The following is a 19,765-nucleotide window of genomic DNA, read 5'->3' on the forward strand; positions in this document are numbered from 1 at the left end:
ATCCTGCAAATATCCTCCTTTCGCCTATCCGCATGCAGGCTTTTAAAGAAGGCCTTGGAGGAGCAATCCTTATCTAAAAGGGGTTTCATGCGAGCTCGGATTTGCCACTTCTTTAATTTGCGAAGATCATTTTGATGGATGATATGAACCGCATAAGCGCAAGAATCCTGTTCAGAAGAGGTGAGCTGCCTATAAGAGCTGATTACATCCATTTGTTGCTTGTGAGATTGAGCCCATTTCAGCTTAAGCCTGAGGTTTTCCATGTGACTCTGTCCATAATCTTGAATAACAGCCTGCAAGCGATGTGCAAGACTAATCCAAGCAAAATCCATGTCCTCCTGAGCATGTAAGAGGAGGGGGCGGACAGCCACTCTCACCATATTCTGAAATTGTTGATGAAGCAAATAAGCACTATTAATATGGAGTAGACCACGACCAAAAAAAGGCATATCATCTGTCAATCGTGCTATTGATAATGTCAAGCATACTGAAAAGTGATCAAACAGCAAGAGGGAATGATCAACCCATAATGCACATGTGAAACTAACATACTGTTGAGCATGCAACAAATACCATCTGTCAAGTCGAGCCCAGTAATGAGTGAAAGCATTGTGACGGTATGTATAACCCATATCTCTATCCCTTGTTGAGAGCCATAAATCTTCTGCATGCAAGAAAGAAAGCATATCCTCCCAATGTCAAAGCTCAGTGGGGATCATGTGAGATCGATGAGTGGTGTTGTCTTGCATAGCAGGCGAGTTATTAAAGTCTCCACACAAAAAAGCATTAGACAGCCATGGATATTGCTTGAGGGAGGCCCACATTTGAGCCACACACACACAGAGAGACTTGGCAGTCAACCTTGGGAAGACCAAGGTTATGATCTTCAACACCTCACGTGTAATGCTACATCGGCATAGCTTCACTTGCCGAGGTGAGCCAGTGGATATAGTGCAGCTCTACACATACTTGGGCAGTAGTCTTCACGGGACCCATCTTCACGATGACTCAGGCGGCCAAGGCACGACTCACACGGTAGCAAAGTGCTTTGGCCCGACTAGAGAGACAGTGCTTCCAGGCACACTTTCAGGATCCACCAACGAAGGGCTGGCTTTTCGACACTTAAGTGCGGCCGATCGCCATATATGCAGCACCCTTGCTCTGTTGATGACAGAGTGGAGGAGATTTGAGCGACTATAGGTGACTACGGGGTCTAGGATGATTTGGAGTAGGCCTCAGTCCCACATGAGATAGTACAGGCAAAGTTCGCCATGACGCCTCTCCAAGTTGATGCCATCTTTCAGACATGAGACGCCTCTCCAAGTTGATGCCATCTTTCAGACATTGACATTCATCCACAGAGTTTGGGACTTACCTCACTGGAGACTACCGAGGCCAACCTTAGAGTCATCCAGACGACTAGCAAAGAGTGGGGCAGACACATGGTATGCACATATATCCACATGGTTTGCTAGGCACGGTATTCAGATGGATAGGCTTTTCCCCTTTCATTACAGCATGGACGCGCCTCCAGAGTCGATCCCACAAGATCAGATTAACCGTACCATACAGTTAGATCTCTCCAACTCCATACATCTTAGACTTGGAGGGGGGACGAGGAGCTCCTCACCAAGATCCAATTCTATCAAGATCAATTCCTAAGAGTATCAGAGGAGAGATTCATCATCGAACCCAGTATCTCGATGACAGAGGAGTCTCACATGCACTAAGGATCACCATTGGACAGATGTGGGTTTTGTCTCATCAGCCGAGGATTAAGGCGGGGAGAGCAGCAGGTATACCCAAAGAGCAGTGGATCTGTATGTTAAGCAAATTGGGGGTGGTTGAGCCAAAGGAGCATTTTCTTTTTGCCTACCCAACCTACTATGAGATCCGAGGACGATACCACTCTGTACCAGGAGGGGAGCCGCTACTCTCACGACTGATTCACTTTCATGACCAAGTCTGTGTTGGGCTCTATCTGATTGAGATGCACCAACACATGGAGAAACTACTACGCCAGATCAAAGAGCAACATGAGGCAACCAGACCACTAGATACAGAGGCTGGTCGAGCACAGCGACGCGTCACAGACTTCTATGCATTTGAATCAGCTCTAGGGTACAACGGAGTGGAGGAGGAGGAGCTAGCCGATATGAGGGCAACATGGACCAATAAAGAGAGCCGACACAAGGTCACCGAGAGAGGGACGCAGAGTGACTAGAGGACATTCCATTGAGGTCTGGCCTATCACTTCTTTCCTCAAAGGAGACCGCCAGAGACGAGGGGTCACTCTGGACATAGCTCAAGGGGTTCAAAGATCAAGGAGATCACGCCCCCCACCATAATGTTAGACAGCCCGACAAACACAAATCCAAGATATTTTCACAACTCACAGGCGAGCCTCCACAGTGCCGGGCTTCGGCTTCTGAGTCCCAACTCTCAGTTTGCTTCAGTATGTATTTGATTTTGATTTTGGTCAAGCCCTTGAGCTCATTAGATCAGCATAGCTTAGTACTCAGCAACAGTCCTAGCACGCCCTTTGCTTCAGGCCATTGAGGCTTGTATGAGTTTTCTTTTTTATATACCTTGTCCCATAGGCCTGCCGCGGACGTTAATGCCGCGGATGAGTCAGAACTGGCTCCTTGGGATTGTTCCTACGACGTTAAAAAAACTATCTATCCTGGTGTATAGGCCATCCTTCCCCATCAAGTTTTATAAAACCCGCGTGGGTCTTGGTGGTTGAGGCTCTGGTTCATGTCGTTGGGTGTTGTGTGTTCGATCCTCAAGGATCGACGTCGGATGAGTCAGAACTGGCTCCTTGGGATTGTTCCTACGACGTTTAAAAAACTATCTATCCTGGTGTATAGGCCATCCTTCCCCATCAAGTTTTATAAAACCCGCCTGGGTCTTGGTGGTTGAGGCTCTGGTTCATTCGTTGGGTGTTGTGTGTTCGATCCTCAGGGATCGACATCGGATGAGTCAGAACTGGCTCCTTGGGATTGTTCCTACGACGTTGAAAAAACTATCTATCCTGGTGTATAGGCCATCCTTCCCCATCAAGTTTTATAAAACCCGCGCGGGTCTTGGTGGTTGAGGCTCTGGTTCATGTCGTTGGGTGTTGTGTGTTCGATCCTCAGGGATCGACGTCGGATGAGTCAGAACTGGCTCCTTGGGATTGTTCCTACGACGTTAAAAAAACTATCTATCTATCTATCTATCTCTCTCTCTCTCTCTCTCTCCACACATGCACACACAGTCACATGCATGCACACACATATACATGATTAAAAATCCACAAGCACAAATACATACAAAGAATAGTGCACAAACATAGACTATAATACACAATGCGCACACATGCACATCACACAACTAAATTGCACAATGCACACACATTCACATACAAAAAACAAAAAACCAACCCCCCTTTTTGCACCCCCCAAACAAACCAACCCAAAATTGGATGGAGCAGGGAGGGCAGTGAGAGAGAATGCAGCACCAGCTGGAGGGGCTGCAGACATGTAGGGAACTGTGATGGAGCTGGACAGGGCAGAGGACAAGGGAAGCAATAGGAAGGAGCTAGAGTTGAGGAAGCGCGGAGGACCGGGGCTGCAGGACGGGGAGGGAGGAATGCAGAGTGGGGGGGAGCAGGACTGCAAGTCAGGGAGGCAGAGCGGGGAACGAGGCTGCAGGGCGGGGAGGCAGAGCGGGGCGTAACAAGGCTGCAGGGCAGAGTGGGGAGGGGGCTGGGGCTGAGCGAGGGAGGGAGGTTGTCTGAGCGACGGGGGAGGGGGGCTGAGCAACGGGGGGAGGTGGATCTGAGCACGAGAGGTTGGCTGAGCAATGGGCGAGGGGGCTGGGGCTGAGCAACAGGGGAGGTGGGCTGTGGCCGAGTGACAGGGGATGGGGCAGAGAGGGGAAGGTCGAAGAAAAAGGACAGGAATATAGCTTGGGGGGGGGGGGGGGGGGGGATCTAGATAATCAGACTGTATGTATTTATTTGATTGAATTAGTGCTATCCTCGTATTGTAAAACAAAAGGCTGGATTGAAGCAGATAACTGCCAAACAACATCTACAGTCCTATGGATGGATATGCTCACTCAAACACCCGCTCCACTCTGAAAAAAGGTATTCCCGTTCACATACCCAACACAATGTCTCTTTTGACTGGTGAATTTCACTACTATCATGTTAAGCAGTCCAATAAGTCAAGAAGAAACAGAGAGCCTAACCTTGGAGAGGGCAAGTAACTGTGAATGCATCCCATTCTGATCACGATGAAAATTTGGTGCCAAATGCTCCATCAAGGAAGCAAAGCACCAAAAAGATTCCGATTCATCCTCTATGACATATAGAATGGGAGAGAGGAGATCACTCATTCCCTGTATAGAGAAGCATATGTTAAAATTATTTTACTTCAGAAAAACTCATCCAGAAGTAAAATGCTGGCTGTTTAAAGTTCCATATACGTCTTTCACCTGACAATAACCCAAGTCAAAATTATAAAATGAATAGGTATTAAGTATATCTCGAAGGACTGTCACATTGTGGTTTTCATCACCCGCATAAAAGGAAAAGCTACGATCAGTGCGGACCTGTAGAAAAGACCTCTTAATTAACTCACTGTATGATTGAACAATAAATTCCCAGTTAACCAGTCTTCATGCTTTCCCTAGACATAAGAAAAAAACATGGATTTTCATTCCCAAGAAAAGAAGACTACCACATCCTTCTCAATCCGACTTTTGCGCTCTCGAAACTTCGTGAAACGCTTTGCTTGCTCATCAGATATTGTCTGAAAGACCCCAATTCATAGAATTAAGACTTTAAAGTATGGCTGAGTGCTATTAGATTCATTAGACTTGTATGATATCACATTAAACAGATCTTGATGATGAGCACATTTCTAACCTCCCATTGTGCTTTGAGAACCATGTATTCGTGATGCTTCCTAGCAACAAGCTCTTCTCGATCTTTATAAGTTGAATCGAATGGAAAGTGACCGAGCAAAAACTTCCAAACCTGTCAGATCAGATATGAAAGGATATTTAAGCCAAATAATTACAGGACTTAAATCGTAAGACCTACTCGAAGCACAAGGGCATCACAGCCAGCACCTTGCTTCGCAGACCAGGCTCAATGCCACCGTAAAAGATCCTTTTCCTCAGCGCTTGTGAGTCAATTATACGCCCTTCTTGATCCAAAAAAGTAGCCAACTGCAAGCCCACAAGAAAGATAAATTTAAAGAGGTAAAATTTGTGCCTCACTAAACACCCCAAAAAAAATAAAGGCCCCTCCAGTAGTTGTTGACTCACATACCTCCTCACGACCCAATGGGGGGAGCCGGCGATGTGTATTCACTGTATCTATCTGGTATAAATTCAATGAGGAAGACTCAGCATGTATCGCACAAGCATGGCATAAAGAATTTAAAATACAAGCACGCTCAAAGTAGTTGAAAGAGATATGGAACAAACCCTCTCTCAAAACCTTCATAACAGAAAGAACAAGCTCAGAATGGCACAATATGGGCCATACAAGAGCTCAAAGATTCCCACAACAATCAATGCCCTTTTGTCACAAGATCACTTCTCTCTAACGATATAGCTCATTCACTTGACCTTGAACTTCCCAGTCCAAAGTAAACCACCAAGACCAATAACATATTAAAAATCTATAATACGTCCTGAAAGTTATCCAAGCAATAAGAAACTGACCTGCGAAGAGTCATCACATATTCCCACTGTCTGTTCCACTGGCAAAGACTTTGTTTCCTGTCTGAAAACCTTCTTCTTTTCTTCTTGCTTTTTGTATCCATACATGGGATCCAGTTCCACTGAATCATCACCTAGGAGCCGACTTTCACCAAACAATTGGGCAGTTGTATCTCTAGCGAACTTTGTAACCAATGAAAACTTTTCAAGAACATGAATTGAGATATCGCGTGCTGGGTCACGGCGATTCCGTTGTTGGTTGCGTTGTGAGACATCCAGACTGTTGAAGCTGTCTCTTTTATGCTGTTCAAAAGTGTTTCCTTCTTTGCTTTGCATTGGAGAAATAGATGGTTCTGAATTTGCAGGTCCACTGATTTGTTCATGAGCATTTGAAGCTGCTACTGAATTATATTGTTCCTTTGTACATAGAGCTGCTGTAGTAACTACCTCTCTTAGTTCCAAAGATGTAAGACTTCTCTGCACAAAAAACAACAAAGACAAGAGGTAAGACTTCTCTGCACAAAACACAAGATGTAAAACTTCTCTGCAAAAGAGACAACAAAGATTAGGATCACAGAACTTATAATGACATTTTAAGCACTGGATTTCGACAATCAACAGCAACTAGTAATACCTTCAACTAGTAATGTCTTTCCATGTGAATTTGAAGTTTTTAAGATACACATAAGGATGGATGGCCAGACCAGATCAACTAAGGACTCAATCGTGGCAAATAGCTGATACAACAACATTGTTCAAGAATAAGAATCCATACAAAACATGGGTGTGCCTTATTAAAACTTAGCACAGACGCATCTAGCAAGGTAAAGGAAACCCAGTAAAACCCTGGCTCTTAAAAAGCTTTCACAGCCCCTACCAAGGGATTATCGAAGGGACATGTGTCAATAAAATGCTGAGGTAAGGTAAAATTATGTGCAAAAATGAGAATCTCTGTAAGCATAGCATACTGTGAAGAAAAGGCCAAAGGAATAGATCCTGTGCAACAATCACAAAGTGACGTGCATCACTAAAATTCTGACACAACACGTCACATAATGTGCCCAACTTAGCCAATGAATTTGTAGAAAATGACTAGTAGAACGAGGTTCAACTGGACTTTTGCGAGGGTGGGGCACTCAAGGATGGGACCTTCAGCTAAGAATGCAGTCCCAACTCCGATTAAAGCTGGCACATGGATCAGGATCAAACCTAGAGCTAAGAGTGTGGTAAAGCTATCATAAGGCAGTGTTTGCTCTGCTGAACCATGACCCCCTTGGTGCTGTGTAGACAGCCAATGGTGAGGCACAAGACTACCATGATTCCGTCCTTCCTTGCTGCTGTGTAGGCAGCAGATGATGAAGACCACTTGCAGTTCCCTGCTGCAGTGGTGGCAGCCCAATTTGAGGCACCAAAGTTCTTGCTTGATGGAATAGAGAATGCCCCAGGGGCCCTTTCATAGGGCTGAAGTACTCCAGCCAACCACACGAGCAATGTAGACTGGCCGACCTGATTCTGTGAAGGCAAATGGAAGCAATGAAATGGAGATGGTGGAAGCAAATGAGCTGAAGCTGTACAGCTGTAATGAATTGCAGGAATGAATGAAAAGTACAAAGTACACCCAATATAATGAAACCCTAGGGCAGTGTGTCCTAGTAGTACCAAGTGTACTAAGTGGCACATGTCCTAAGTGCCCTAACTCTCCTAACTGCTTATATCAAGGCCTACAAGGCACATACCAGGGAACAGAGGGCACCAATGGGTAGCCCATGGGATGGCCTACAAACCCCCCTCCATGGTATGGGCTAAAGTATCTTGGACACGTCTCAGAATACCTGAAGAACTAATGTCATGGTTGCACATGTTTATCCTATATGACCTACGATTGTACATAGCATAACAGATCAAGTTACAAAAGGTTCTAAGTTCAAAACTTGCCGGAAAGTTTCAAACTTAGGATGAGGAAGCGCTTTTGCAATGAGATCTGCCAAGTTGTCTTCAGTGAGAACATATGACAATTGAATATCACATGCTAACAAACTCTCTCTAACATAGTGATAGTGAATCTCAATATGCTTTGTGCACCATGAAACACTAGATTTAGTGCAACAGCCAAAGCACTGTAGTTGTAAAAGTTGCTCTGTACTCAGCCTCACAACTCAAAGTAGCAACTGTAGTCTGCTTCTTGCTGAACCAAGAGATGCACGAAGTACCAAGCATGAAACAGTTGATAATATGTGACACACGGGTGTCGGAATAGCTAGCCCAATCACTATCAGTGAATCTATGTATGACAAGTGAGGAATTGGCCTTGTTAAGAAGGCCCAAATGCTGAGTGCCTTTGAGATACCTGAAGACACTCTTCACGGCCTGCCAATGGTGTGTAGAAGGGCTGTCCATGTATCTACTCAACTGTGAGACAGCATACTGAAGATCTGGCCTGGTATGTTATAAATAAATCAAACCACCAACTGCCTACTGATAGAGAGTGATATCACATTCACCACTGTCATTCTCAGATGAGAAATGAAAACGAGGCTCTAATGGTGTGGATATTGGCTTGCAATCCTCAAACTAAAAATGTGCAAAAGCTGTCCAATGTACTTGGATTGTGACATCAAAATACCCCCCTCACTGCTAGCAAATTGAATGCCCTTATAATAATATAAAGGACCAAGATCTGACATAGCAAATGACTTCTGCAACTCAAACTTAAATGCTGCAATTTGCTCAACATGTGTCCCAGTAACAAGCATGTCATCCACTTAGAGTACTAAAATCAGCAAATCTGTCCCACTCTTGCGGATGTAAAGTGTAGCCTTTGTAGGGCTGTTCTGAAAAGCAAGACTTAGTAAATGAGCATGTATCCTTGCATAACAAGCCCGGGGTGCCTGTTTCAATCCATAAAGGGCTTTCTTTAACCCGCATACTTTCCCTTCAGACCCTTCAACCTCAAAGCTGACCATAAGGAGAAGAAACCTAAGATGTAGCATCATCATGGGGGTCTGACTCAAACAAAGGCATCAAGCTATCAAAAATATCCGATGCATTAACTATGGGCTATTTTTGACAATCCAGCAAAGGCATGGATGATGACTCATAAAAAACATCATCTCTACTAGCAAAAACTTTGTTCATGCGGGGCTGGTAGACCTTGAAGCCCTTGCTTTCTGAGCTGCACCCAATAAAAATGCATTTGACAGCTTTGTCATCCAACTTCGTCCGTGTCTATGAGGGCACATGTGGATATGCCAAGCAACCAAAAGTCCTCATGTGAGAAATCCTGGGCTTCTAGGCTATCCAAGCCTCATAAGGTGTGATGGTTTTCAATGCCTTGGTTGGGCCTCTATTCAAAATATAATTTGCACACATGACTGCATCCAACCACAATTTATTAGACAAGTGCTTCCCTTTAAGCATACACCAGGCCATCTCCATGACTGATCTGTTTTTCCTTTCAGCCACGGGATTCTACTAAGGAGTGTAAAGCACAGTGCATTGATGACGTATGCCACGTGAGGCCAAATAATTTTGACATGTATTCACCCCCCCTGTCCGTATTGATGTTGGCAATTTTCAGCCCACTTTCATTCTCTACCAAAGCAATAAAATGCTTAAAGCATGTGAAGACTTAAGATTTAGCGTGGTTACTAGTAACAGTTCCAGGCTGTGTGCAAGCTTCCTGGATTAGGGATGGAGACCTATTGCGAGGATTGGTGAGAGTGGTAAACAGCAAAGGCTATGCAGGGTATGTGGATGCCTAATAGGATGTGGATTGCCCCAGATGCAAGAAAGAACGTATCCTTTATGTAGCCTGGAATTCAGGGCCTCTCACTTAATTAAAGAAATACCGAAAGGGGCGCCAAGGTTTGGGACCAACTGTGCCTTTGACTTGGTGCACAGGCACTCTGGCTCCCATTGTTAGGTGTATATTTGCTGAATTATTGAAAGTAACAGTGTTGGCTGGTTATTTGTAGTCTACTACCCTTTAATTTATTGAAGGCCAGTTACAGAGGCCATAGAGCTTGCACAAATGTAAAATGACACCGTGATGAAACCAAAAGGCATAAATAAAGGTCAAATCGTGTAACGCACCTCAACCAAGGTTCATATCCTAACCACCTCGTTTCCCTATGGCAAAAAGATAAGGTCCATTCACAAAAGCAATTTCCCAAGCATTAAGGCTATCCTGGAATTGAACCCGTGTCTTCAATGTGAAAAGGCGATGTCCTAACCACGGCAACAAAAGGGACTATTGTCTAAGAAATGAAAAAGTGGGGGATACCATTCTTAAACTATGAAGGCTTTGAGAAAGCAAAGCAAGAAATTTTGTATTTGACACATATTTAAAGACTATTTGCTTGGAACTACCCTATAAAACCAAAAGCAGAGACTAATACTTCTAATAAAAATCAGCAAAAGCATGTGCATGAGGTACATGTATATTGTTGGGCATTGAGAAATTTAAAGAGGTTGAGGCTTTCCATGAAGACAATAGCCACATGTATTGCCTGTCATCGACAATGGGGAAGCCCACATTTAGACCTCATGATTTAGTGAATAAGAAGGCACAAAGCACATGTAATGGTTGATGACAATGCAACCTATTATTTCTTGAACTTAAACAACTTTGGAACTCCATTTGACATTAGAGTTTAAAGTAATGCCATATTGGTTTGGCCAATGCTCCATCTACATTCATAAAGCTAATGAACAGTATCTTGATGCCTTATCTTCTCTGATATTTCTACCCAATATCCTAATTTATGATAAAAATAAAAAGAAGCATCTTGAACAAAGGCAAGTGTTTCAGTTGCTTACAAAAATTCTCTATTTGCAAAAAAAGCCTAGTATGAATTCTTGCAAATGAAATAAAGGACTTGGGACATATTATATCCCAAGGTCAAATCCATCATGGATCTTGAGAAAGTGAAGGCCACATTGGAATAAACAAGAAATCGCAAACATTCCTACGATTATCAAGATTCCATCATGCATTCATTTAGGAAATCCAATGACGGATCAACAAAAGGTGAAGAGAACCTTCACAAGGTGAAATCTGCATGTTTGCTAGTATGGCAAAATACATATCCAGATTAATCTAGGAATGTGCACAAACTCATCCTCTAAAGCAAAACAAGCGGTGCAGTTTTATGGGAGTCATCCACACCATAAACTCTATCGCACACACGAAGGACTACTATTGTGACATACATCTAGATGAATCTAGAAACAGCGCAAATTCATCCTCTAAACTAAAGGTGGGAGATCCCATGAGATAATCAGCGGCATTGGCCCATCCTACATGTGGGAAGCATGTAAATCCAATAGATGAAGGCCAACAACTCTGATCATTGAGGATAAAATCATGCGTGCTAGGCCGTAGCTGGGGTCCATCTGTCTGTAGAGGTCCTAGATAATCTTGCGTTGAAGTCCCCAATCCTCGCGTTAAAGTCCCCAACTAGGAGAACTTCCCTGCGGCTAGAGAGCTTCATGATGTCTGGGTATAGCACTGCATATGGTCATGCGTGCAGTTCCAACCTTAGGACATTCACCCACAAGGTCAATAACCGTAAACTCCATCCAGCATAGCAGCGACTAGCTACCATGACGTCCCCACCGAAGTCAGCAACAAACAGTGAATGTTGACCATAGTATTGCAATGACATATACACAAACTCACACAAACATTTTCATCCATCTAAACACAAGTCGAATTGAGTTTTGTCAGCACTCTGGAATTAAGGACCGTTCACAGGTATTGTGGAAGATTCTAATACTCAAGAATTGGATAGCTCGCTTACAAAATGTCTCTACCACAAGGATACTTCAAAGAAAACTGCATGATGATAATCTAGGAGGTGAAGAAGACCTCTTTGGACTCATTAAACCACCTTTACCACATCACACAGAAAGAATTTTTGATAAAAAGGAAAATAGAACAAGACAACTGTATAGGAATGGCCTTTGTCTCTGGCAAACAGTTTCTCAGCACCCGTCTTTGTGTGTGTATCGCATATCATGTGAAACTAATTGGTCAAAGACTGTTGAGGTTCTTGGTGTGGAAACACAGGAGATTTTGTGTCAACAAGGCCCAACAGAGGTTATGGCACTGGCCAAGAAGATAGTTCTAAGTTCAAGTCCAAGGTGGTAATTGATTTAAAAGGTCTAAAAGGTGCATGTGACTTGTTGTGGAGCCCTCACACACAGTATTTACATTTACATACAAAAAGGCATTGGTCAACTCACCTGTTCAAGATCACATTCTCATTGGAATGTAAAGTTGGGCAATTTTGCATACAACCATGTCTAGACTTGGTTTTGGGCCAAAGCTAGTTAATGTCATTTATTGGCTTTACTCAGATTCCACTGCTCAATGCTTTATAGGGAATCATTTGTCTGAGTCTTGGACTTTGGGACGGTCAGTTAGACAGGGATGCCCTCTCAGTGCTTTGCTCTATGCTATTGCTTCTCATCCTTTGCTTCTTTATATGGATCATCTGGTTGATATTGGATAGCTTGTGGGGCTTCAAATTCCTGGCTCATGGCCTTTCATTGCACAGACTTATGCAGATGATTCTTTCTTCATGCCAAAGAATTGTGCTCTGGAGCTTCGCTTATTGATGGATACCCTTTCTGATTTTGGGTTGGCAGCTGGTCTAAATATTAATTTTCATGAATCAAAACTCTTGCCTCTCAAGCATTGTGACTAGCATGCTCTTCTTTGGCCAGGTAAGATTATTCATCCTGAGAACATAGTAAGACATTTGGGTTATCCAATCGAAAATCAGCAATAAGCAACAAATGTCTTGGGTATTCAGCAAAATTCAGGACAAATTAGAATATGGGAAGATCTCCACTTGGCCTTTGCATGTTCGGCTTCGAATTGTCCAGTCCATTGTTTTAGCTTATGTCCAGTTTTACCTGCCTTTACTACATTGGTCATCTCGAGATCTCTCTTCTTTTGTCTCAAGCCATGGAGATTTTTTGGAAAACGAAGCTTCATAAAAAAGCTTTGAGGTTGCTCAAAATGGACCTCCTTTGCTCTCCAAGGATGCATGGAGGTTTGAATATTCTAAACATCAAATTTCATGTGTTGGCAAAAAAGGTCACTATACTCAGGATTTTTTTTCAGCAAGAGCAGCCATGGTCTATTATGTTGGCGTTTTTGTGTGGCCAGATGCGCACAAATACTTATGGGCATTGGCTCATTGATCCATGGGAAGTAGTACTTGGCAAGTTTAAAGGTAAAATACCTGGTTGTCCATTTTCTACTACCTTGATTCAAGATTGGAAGCACGTGCTCTCTCGCATCAAATAATCTCCCCATCTTGCTTCTATAGCTTCATCTCTTCGACTGGAAAGCCTTCACTAGAGTGCTGTTTTTTACTCTCCTCTTGCTGTACAACAACCAATCAGGGCTTACAATTTTATGAAATTGGGCATCCGGTTCATTGATAATGTGGTAGATATTCAGGGGCATATTCTCTCTTTTCCGGTAGCTTGTCAACAATACAATCTTAGGATGCATAATAGACCCATATGGAAAGTTATTGCAGATCTCTTACTCCCTTTTGTTCCGAATCCACCATTGGAAGTAAGAGACAGGCTTCAAGATTGGCATCTTCAGTCTTCAAGTCCAGGCTTATCCTCTCAACCTTTGCATTTATTGACTTCCATACAGGCTTATAGATTGATTTTACCTCCTCCATGGATTGCTCATCATGCAAATTCTCTTTGGCATCTAAATAAGTCTTTATCTTGGTGGAAAGCAAAATTGAAATTGATATGGAAGTTGAAAATGCCATTAAAGCAGACTCTTTTTCCGGAGATGCATTGTTGGTATTTTTCCAGTGGAAGTGAAATTGGCTCAAAGAAGGATTGCCTCTCCTCTTTGTCCAAGATGTCATCATGCTCCTGAGAGTATTCAGCACTAATTGTGGTTTTGTTCATATTCCAAAGACCTTCTGGATATCTCTCAGATTTCCAGCACACAGGTTCTCGAGGTTTTTCTGGATGTTTGGCAGATTATCAGCTTCTTTGTCCCGGTATTCTCTTCTCTTCCATTGGATCAGATACTGGGCATTATGGACCCTTTGGCTTCAGCGAAATCATGCATTTCTGAATTCATCTCTTCAGCACCCTTATGAGTTCTTCCGGGTCTCATTGCAGCAGTCCTTTTATGATGCCTTGCATGAGGAGGATTTGGATGTCTCTTGCATTGAGCTTTTCTTTTACTATTTCTGATGGATAGGGCATTGGCTCTTTTCTCGAGCACTGCCCTGTTGTAAAATGGATGTTTCATAATATAATGTTCTTAGTTTCACAAATAAAAAAAGGAAAGACCAGCAGAGAATTCAGCTTGAGAAAAAGCAAGCAACCTTCAAAAAGGGTTTCCCAATTTTGTTTTTAAGGCGGTAAATGTTTCGTAAGGAAAAGAAAATGTTATGTAAACTGTAATGCCGGGACAATATGTACGTCTTCTGGTGAGGTGTGGAACTGTGGGAGCTCGACAGTGTATGCAAATGGGGAACATAAAGGAGACAGGATCATTGAAAAATGACTAACCCTTAGGGATCAACAGAGGAATTCCTGGGGCAAACTAGGCCTACTTTAATGAACAGTGGTAGAGTAAGAAGGTACTTTGGAGGACACTTGGCACAAAATGAGGTCCATGTGGCACACAACACATTCAGGGAGGTTCCACATACTTCCAAAGGCAGTCTCATTGAAAGGAGAGACCAGAGAGGGAAAGAGGCAGAGAAGAGGAACCACGCAGAAGAACCATGGCTGGGTGAAGAATTGAAAATGAGCTCTGAGGTTTTTCAGCAGGTGATGTTTCAAAGTAGACACGGTGGCAAGCCAAGAAGTTGTATTAATCAGATCAGTACAAACGGAACAGGTTTAGCCAACATGTGACTGCTCTACTAGATAGCGAAGTAATAGATGCAAAGGCAAGTTGTCGAGAGAATACATCCAAAGGCAAGTGGACAACTTGCAGGGTAAATCCATAGACGAGGAATAGGAGAAAAGGGTGGTATAAGCCAATAAATCCTTTGGAAAAAACACTACACAGGCAAAGGCATAGGCTAAAGAGCTACGACAAATGCACAATAGTTATGAACAAAGAAATAAGATTTGGCAAGAACTAGTAGACGTCATCATACAATCACCAAAGTGCAGGCAAAGCTCAAAGACCTCCTCATGGCATAGCCCACAGGCTGAGAATAGTGAATCTTCACATCCTCCAAGGAAAACTATCAAAGAATTAGAATGAATATGCTGACAATCTTAACATGTGTGATAAATCTCCATATGATTACAATCACAAAACCTTATACCTGTCAGAGAAATTTTCAAAAAGATGCAGGCAAAATTTGATACGTACCTGGAGAGGATCTTGGTTGATATCATTGACCAAAAACAAGTTTGCATCATCAATGGACCTGCAGGAATAAACAGAACCATTGCAAGCTGACAAAGGCACCAAAACAAAGATCTATAAAGTTGAGCAGCAGAAGTGTATTGCTAGAGAAAACACAGGTCTTAAGAGGATAATCATGCCTGCACCAAATCTTTGTGTTAGACCAAAATACACACTCAAAGGATAAACTGCAGGCCCAATAAATCAATGGAGGAAAACATACAATGGGTAATTAGGTGTTCGTTTTACCATACTATTAGCTGCTGCTTTTAACTCGACAAGCAAAGCAGGACGATAAACCCATACTATACTTTACTGTGAACTTAGAAAAGTCCTTCCCCTCTCTCCACCCGTGCATTATTTCATCCTCAACTACTTCAGCAACGTTACCTTGAGTTCTTTTGCCATTACTTTCCCTACAAATCGAGGAATATATATGGTTTCTACAATGCTCTTATGGGTCAATGAAGAAGGTCCATAATGAAAGCTTCATGTTCCTTTCATGAAGCCACATACCCCCAAAGTCTCATCTATGAATGGACCATGATCACAGCAATTTATTGCCTACCACAGCCAAAGACAGAATAACTCAATCCTTTCCAATGCCAATTCCACATTTTCCTGTACTTTTGACAAGATTCACGATCATCCGCACCTGACAATGTGGATATGCTCCTTCAAAGTACCCAGAAACTCTTTGATGCCACCGTTATGGAAATACAACGGCGGGAATGCCAGGCCTGAACAACAGTATTAGTCCTGTCACAAATTTTCTGTCAACAGAACTTCACATTTTAATAAACTGGTGACCTAAGAGCAAAAGAAACAGATCAACATCTTGCTTTAACAGATACCAGTTGTGAGCACAATGATTATGTATTGCCATCCCAGTGGAGGGGTGTGCCGGCGTATGGACCTTATTTCTGCAAGGGACAAGGCTCGAATTGTGTACAAATGTCTGTCTGCACAGTATACAGCCACCAATCAGCTCACTTTCGACCTTGCCATGGATAACGGTGTCTAAAAACAAAATCTGGCTTTAAATGAACTCAAGCCTAGCCGTCCCTGACTCTGGCTTCTGTAAGCTTAAACTCTCTTAGATGCCACCCGAATCTGTTATGCATACCATTCACAGCTGAATCGGTTGGTCCTTCATTGGCATTTCTCTGCGCATATGGTATCCATGCCTGGACACGCAAAATTTTGCAACATTTAAGTTCAGGATACGGTTTAGCTGATCTATAAATCCCCCCTTGACAAATACTTCCACGTTAAACCTAGCAAGCTCCTTTGCCAAAATGCCTAAAGAACATTTCAACGAATGGATGTAAGGCGGAGCCTATTTTATTTTTACCTAATCTCCAAAGGCACACGGTCATGAATTTGACTTTTAAGAAAGCTTAAATTCGCCCAACTCTCCAAACGTAAAGGCAGAGCAAAAGCAAAGTGCAGTCTAGCACTACGTAGTAAAACCAATCTTTAAGCAATATCAATTCATGAGAGCCAGTTGATCACTTCTAAAGAAGACGTCTGGCACAGGTTGAACAGTTTAGCATACCACACTCAAGATAGACAACTTCGCGTAAACAAACTATCGTTGAAATCAACAAGATACCTCTCGAGGAAAGTCCACGGAATTTGAGAGGTTAATTGCCAAACTCGGTAGAGAAAGACTCAAAGGTGTTACCTCCCTGTCTGAGTAGGTGTGGATCACATAGAGACATAAAAATTATTGTCCTCCTAATCTAAAGCTAGATCTTACGATTCACGGGACAGAATGGAAAGTGTAGAGCGCTTCTGGCCACAAGTGTACATGTTCACCAGACTTGAAATACACGATAGCAACAAATGTATTTACCATGAACACCAAAGGATCTTGCTTGAGCAGGCGAAGGCGCCCATTTATCCGCTGACTTGCATTTTGTGTCGGATGCACCGCAACATTATCTTTAATGAACACGACCTCTAAATCTTCGATGTTAACTGGAGATTCTCCCTCGCCCTTTTTTGTCTTCGAACCCTGTTGCATGTCCTGCAATATCGTACATTAGCTACTGGAACGTGGTGACGTTAATAGGACTGTGGTAGATCCTGTCGACCATCATCTGTTCCACCTATAACCTTCAGACACAGCAAAAGCTTCAATTCTACCAATTCAAAGTCAATTTCTCTCGTGAATAGAGGGAAAACCAATCTTTGCAATTTCACTGAAATCCTGCAATCGTAAAGCGGGCTCCTAGCTTTAAGCAAAGCAATCAATTGTTCCGGGACAACAAGCTCTCGCAAAAAAATTAGCTCTAATTCTCCATTGTCTAGATCACGCAGCTAGGTCAGGACATGCTATTTGGGCGCAGCAAAGGACTTCCAACTCTGTGACAAACTATACGGAAAAGAACCGGACCTGCGAGGAAGCCAAACGGAAGGCTTGCGAGCTGGTGATGCTCTGGGAAGCAGCGTAATCAGCATCATCGACGAGATCCTGGAGCTCAACGCCGGTACCCATGGGCAACCGATTGATCGCAAGCAGATCTCAACGAGACGGTGGCGGAAACAATCGAAATTTGATGGGAGGATGGACAACAAGAGCAAACGGAAGGGATGACCAGATTTCTGTCGATCCGAGAACCAAAAATTTGTACCAACGTTTTCTTGTTTTCCAACAAGTGTCCTCGTCGGTGTCGAAACTTCCGGTATCGGAACTTGTTTCCCGATACAATTTCCGTCTCAAAATAGCCCACTCCAAAAACACCGTCACACTTCGCTAACCCAGCCTCAATTCACACTGAACATTCAAGAGCCTCCAGGTTGATCTGGCATGCCACATGAAAATTGTTTCGGGGACACTCTGATTCGCTCGCCTCCACAAGTCTGAAAACTGCCTAAATTACTTTGTCTCTCAAAGTCGTCCCCTGCAAAATAACCCCCCTATTTCTTCGTGGTCGTGGCTATGGTTTGTCTTGAATTTCACCCCCAAAAAAAAGTGTGTCCATTTTCGATTCCGAGCATGGTGGTCACTTCGGATGAGTCAAAAATCGGCTCCTTAGCATCATCTTACTTCTTACTTCTTGTCTTACTATATATGAAGGAGGCTAATCCCAAACCTGAGGTTTGGCAAGAGGAGGAGGGAGGTTCGTGGCAGGCTCGGAGGAGCATGGAGGAGGTTCAGAGGAAAGCCGCATAGCGTGCTGGTTTCACTCAGAAGTGAGGGCAAGGCAGAAGTGCCATGTGGCACAAGGAGCAAAGGACTATCACGCCAACAAACTATAGACACGCAGCAGACTGTGATAGCAGAAGTGAGAGAGGGAGAGAGAGAGAGAGAGAGAGAGAGAGAGGAGTGCACACGATATAGCTACCTGTACACTAAGTTGTATTGAACATGAACACGAAGATATACATGTGAACCCCTTAGGGTTAGGGTTAGGGTTAGGATTAGGGTTTGTCCCTATGCCCTAGAGGTATGGTGCAATTTACATCATCCTCAATACCCCCTCTTAAATTGCACTGGGTAAGTAGAGGGGTAAGTAGAGGGTGCATGTACAAGAGCTTTTGTGGATTTTGTTTGGTGCATATGATAGAAGAGGAGTATGTGCGCATGTGAGCACAATGACTATGTAGCGAAAGCATGTACAAGGAGTACAACTTACGATCCTGTACACAACGTGCATTTCCCCCTCTTAAGTTGTGGGTCATCCTTCACCTTTGGGAATAAAACCCAGAAGAGAAAGGAAATGTGCAGAAAGTGAAGTCCACCTGGATCAAAGACTGGTCGATCAAAAGATGGCTGCGTGTAGAACTATGTGTATGGCTGCAAGATGAACATGTCAAAGCTGAACATGTCATAAGTCATCATGGACTATGTAGCTGCTCTATGGAAAAGGCATCCGGATGTATAGTTGTGAAGATGTGATCCAATAGGTTGTGACAAACGAGGGTGTCACCAACCCAAAAGAATTGATAGTAATGTCAAGATATGCTGCAGTAGAGGTATAATCTCTATTAAATGATGCGGGGTCAATGAAGATAGCATAGTCGGTGTGGACAGAGTGATCGAGGGGTTGCATAAAAGCTAGGGCTGAAGGTGCAGGTGTGATACACTCCTCTGTTGATGAAGAGACCCCATAAAATGACAAGGTATGGCAACCTGTCAAACCTGTATGCTCAACTGTCATGAGTTGAAGGTCATTTGATGTGTGCATAGATAAACATCCATCAGCATGGGATGTAGCATCTGTCATAGGCTTGTCAAGAAGGAGCTAACAGTGGAAAGGCGTAGAAGCTTGAAATACAATTGAAAATGCATAAGATGTCCCTGAGGCATATGACGTGTCGAATGCTGCCGATCTGAAGTCGTGGATCCAACCACTAATCTATATCAAGTATGGACTATATACAACAGCCATAAGTACATGATGAAACACTGAGTCTCCCTAGGTTGCGCTATGGCTGAACCTGATGATGTCCCACTACATTGGGGCAAGACCGCACTAAGGCATAAATATCCTCATGCTAAGGAGGGATTGTTGATCGAAGGTGGTGGTAATGGATCCAAGGGTGGCAATGTAGCATAACTGAGCTGATGCTGGAATGTCCTGAAGACTGATCTGTTGATTTGAACTACTCATGGAA

General features: G+C 43.3%; 1 protein-coding gene across 2 annotated transcripts in view; it reads right to left on the reverse strand.

The window, feature by feature from the left end:
• Nucleotides 1–17,832, reverse strand: part of LOC147882874 (uncharacterized) — an 82,424-nt gene extending 64,592 nt beyond the window's left edge. Inside the window, exons 1-13 of one of the 2 annotated variants that reach the window (XM_087400700.1) lie at nucleotides 17,541–17,832; nucleotides 16,998–17,159; nucleotides 16,266–16,326; nucleotides 15,994–16,101; nucleotides 15,795–15,879; nucleotides 15,104–15,161; nucleotides 5,722–6,195; nucleotides 5,324–5,374; nucleotides 5,122–5,220; nucleotides 4,916–5,026; nucleotides 4,728–4,799; nucleotides 4,483–4,599; nucleotides 4,237–4,386 (exon numbers count right to left, since the gene is read on the reverse strand). In XM_087400700.1, coding sequence (XP_087256826.1) covers nucleotides 4,237–4,386; nucleotides 4,483–4,599; nucleotides 4,728–4,799; nucleotides 4,916–5,026; nucleotides 5,122–5,220; nucleotides 5,324–5,374; nucleotides 5,722–6,195; nucleotides 15,104–15,161; nucleotides 15,795–15,879; nucleotides 15,994–16,101; nucleotides 16,266–16,326; nucleotides 16,998–17,159; nucleotides 17,541–17,642 — 1,650 coding nt within the window. In that variant the 5' untranslated portion in view covers nucleotides 17,643–17,832. Of the gene's footprint in view, nucleotides 1–4,236; nucleotides 4,387–4,482; nucleotides 4,600–4,727; nucleotides 4,800–4,915; nucleotides 5,027–5,121; nucleotides 5,221–5,323; nucleotides 5,375–5,721; nucleotides 6,196–15,103; nucleotides 15,162–15,794; nucleotides 15,880–15,993; nucleotides 16,102–16,265; nucleotides 16,327–16,997; nucleotides 17,172–17,540 lie in introns of both variants that reach the window. The other variant, XM_087400699.1, reaches the window with a different exon arrangement.
• Nucleotides 17,833–19,765: the final 1,933 nt, after the last annotated feature.

The sequence above is a fragment of the Dipteris shenzhenensis genome, chromosome 29 (assembly GCF_047967505.1).
Source record: "Dipteris shenzhenensis isolate YYH24624 ecotype China chromosome 29, Dip_SZ_1.0, whole genome shotgun sequence".
Classification (NCBI taxonomy): Eukaryota; Viridiplantae; Streptophyta; class Polypodiopsida; order Gleicheniales; family Dipteridaceae; genus Dipteris; species Dipteris shenzhenensis.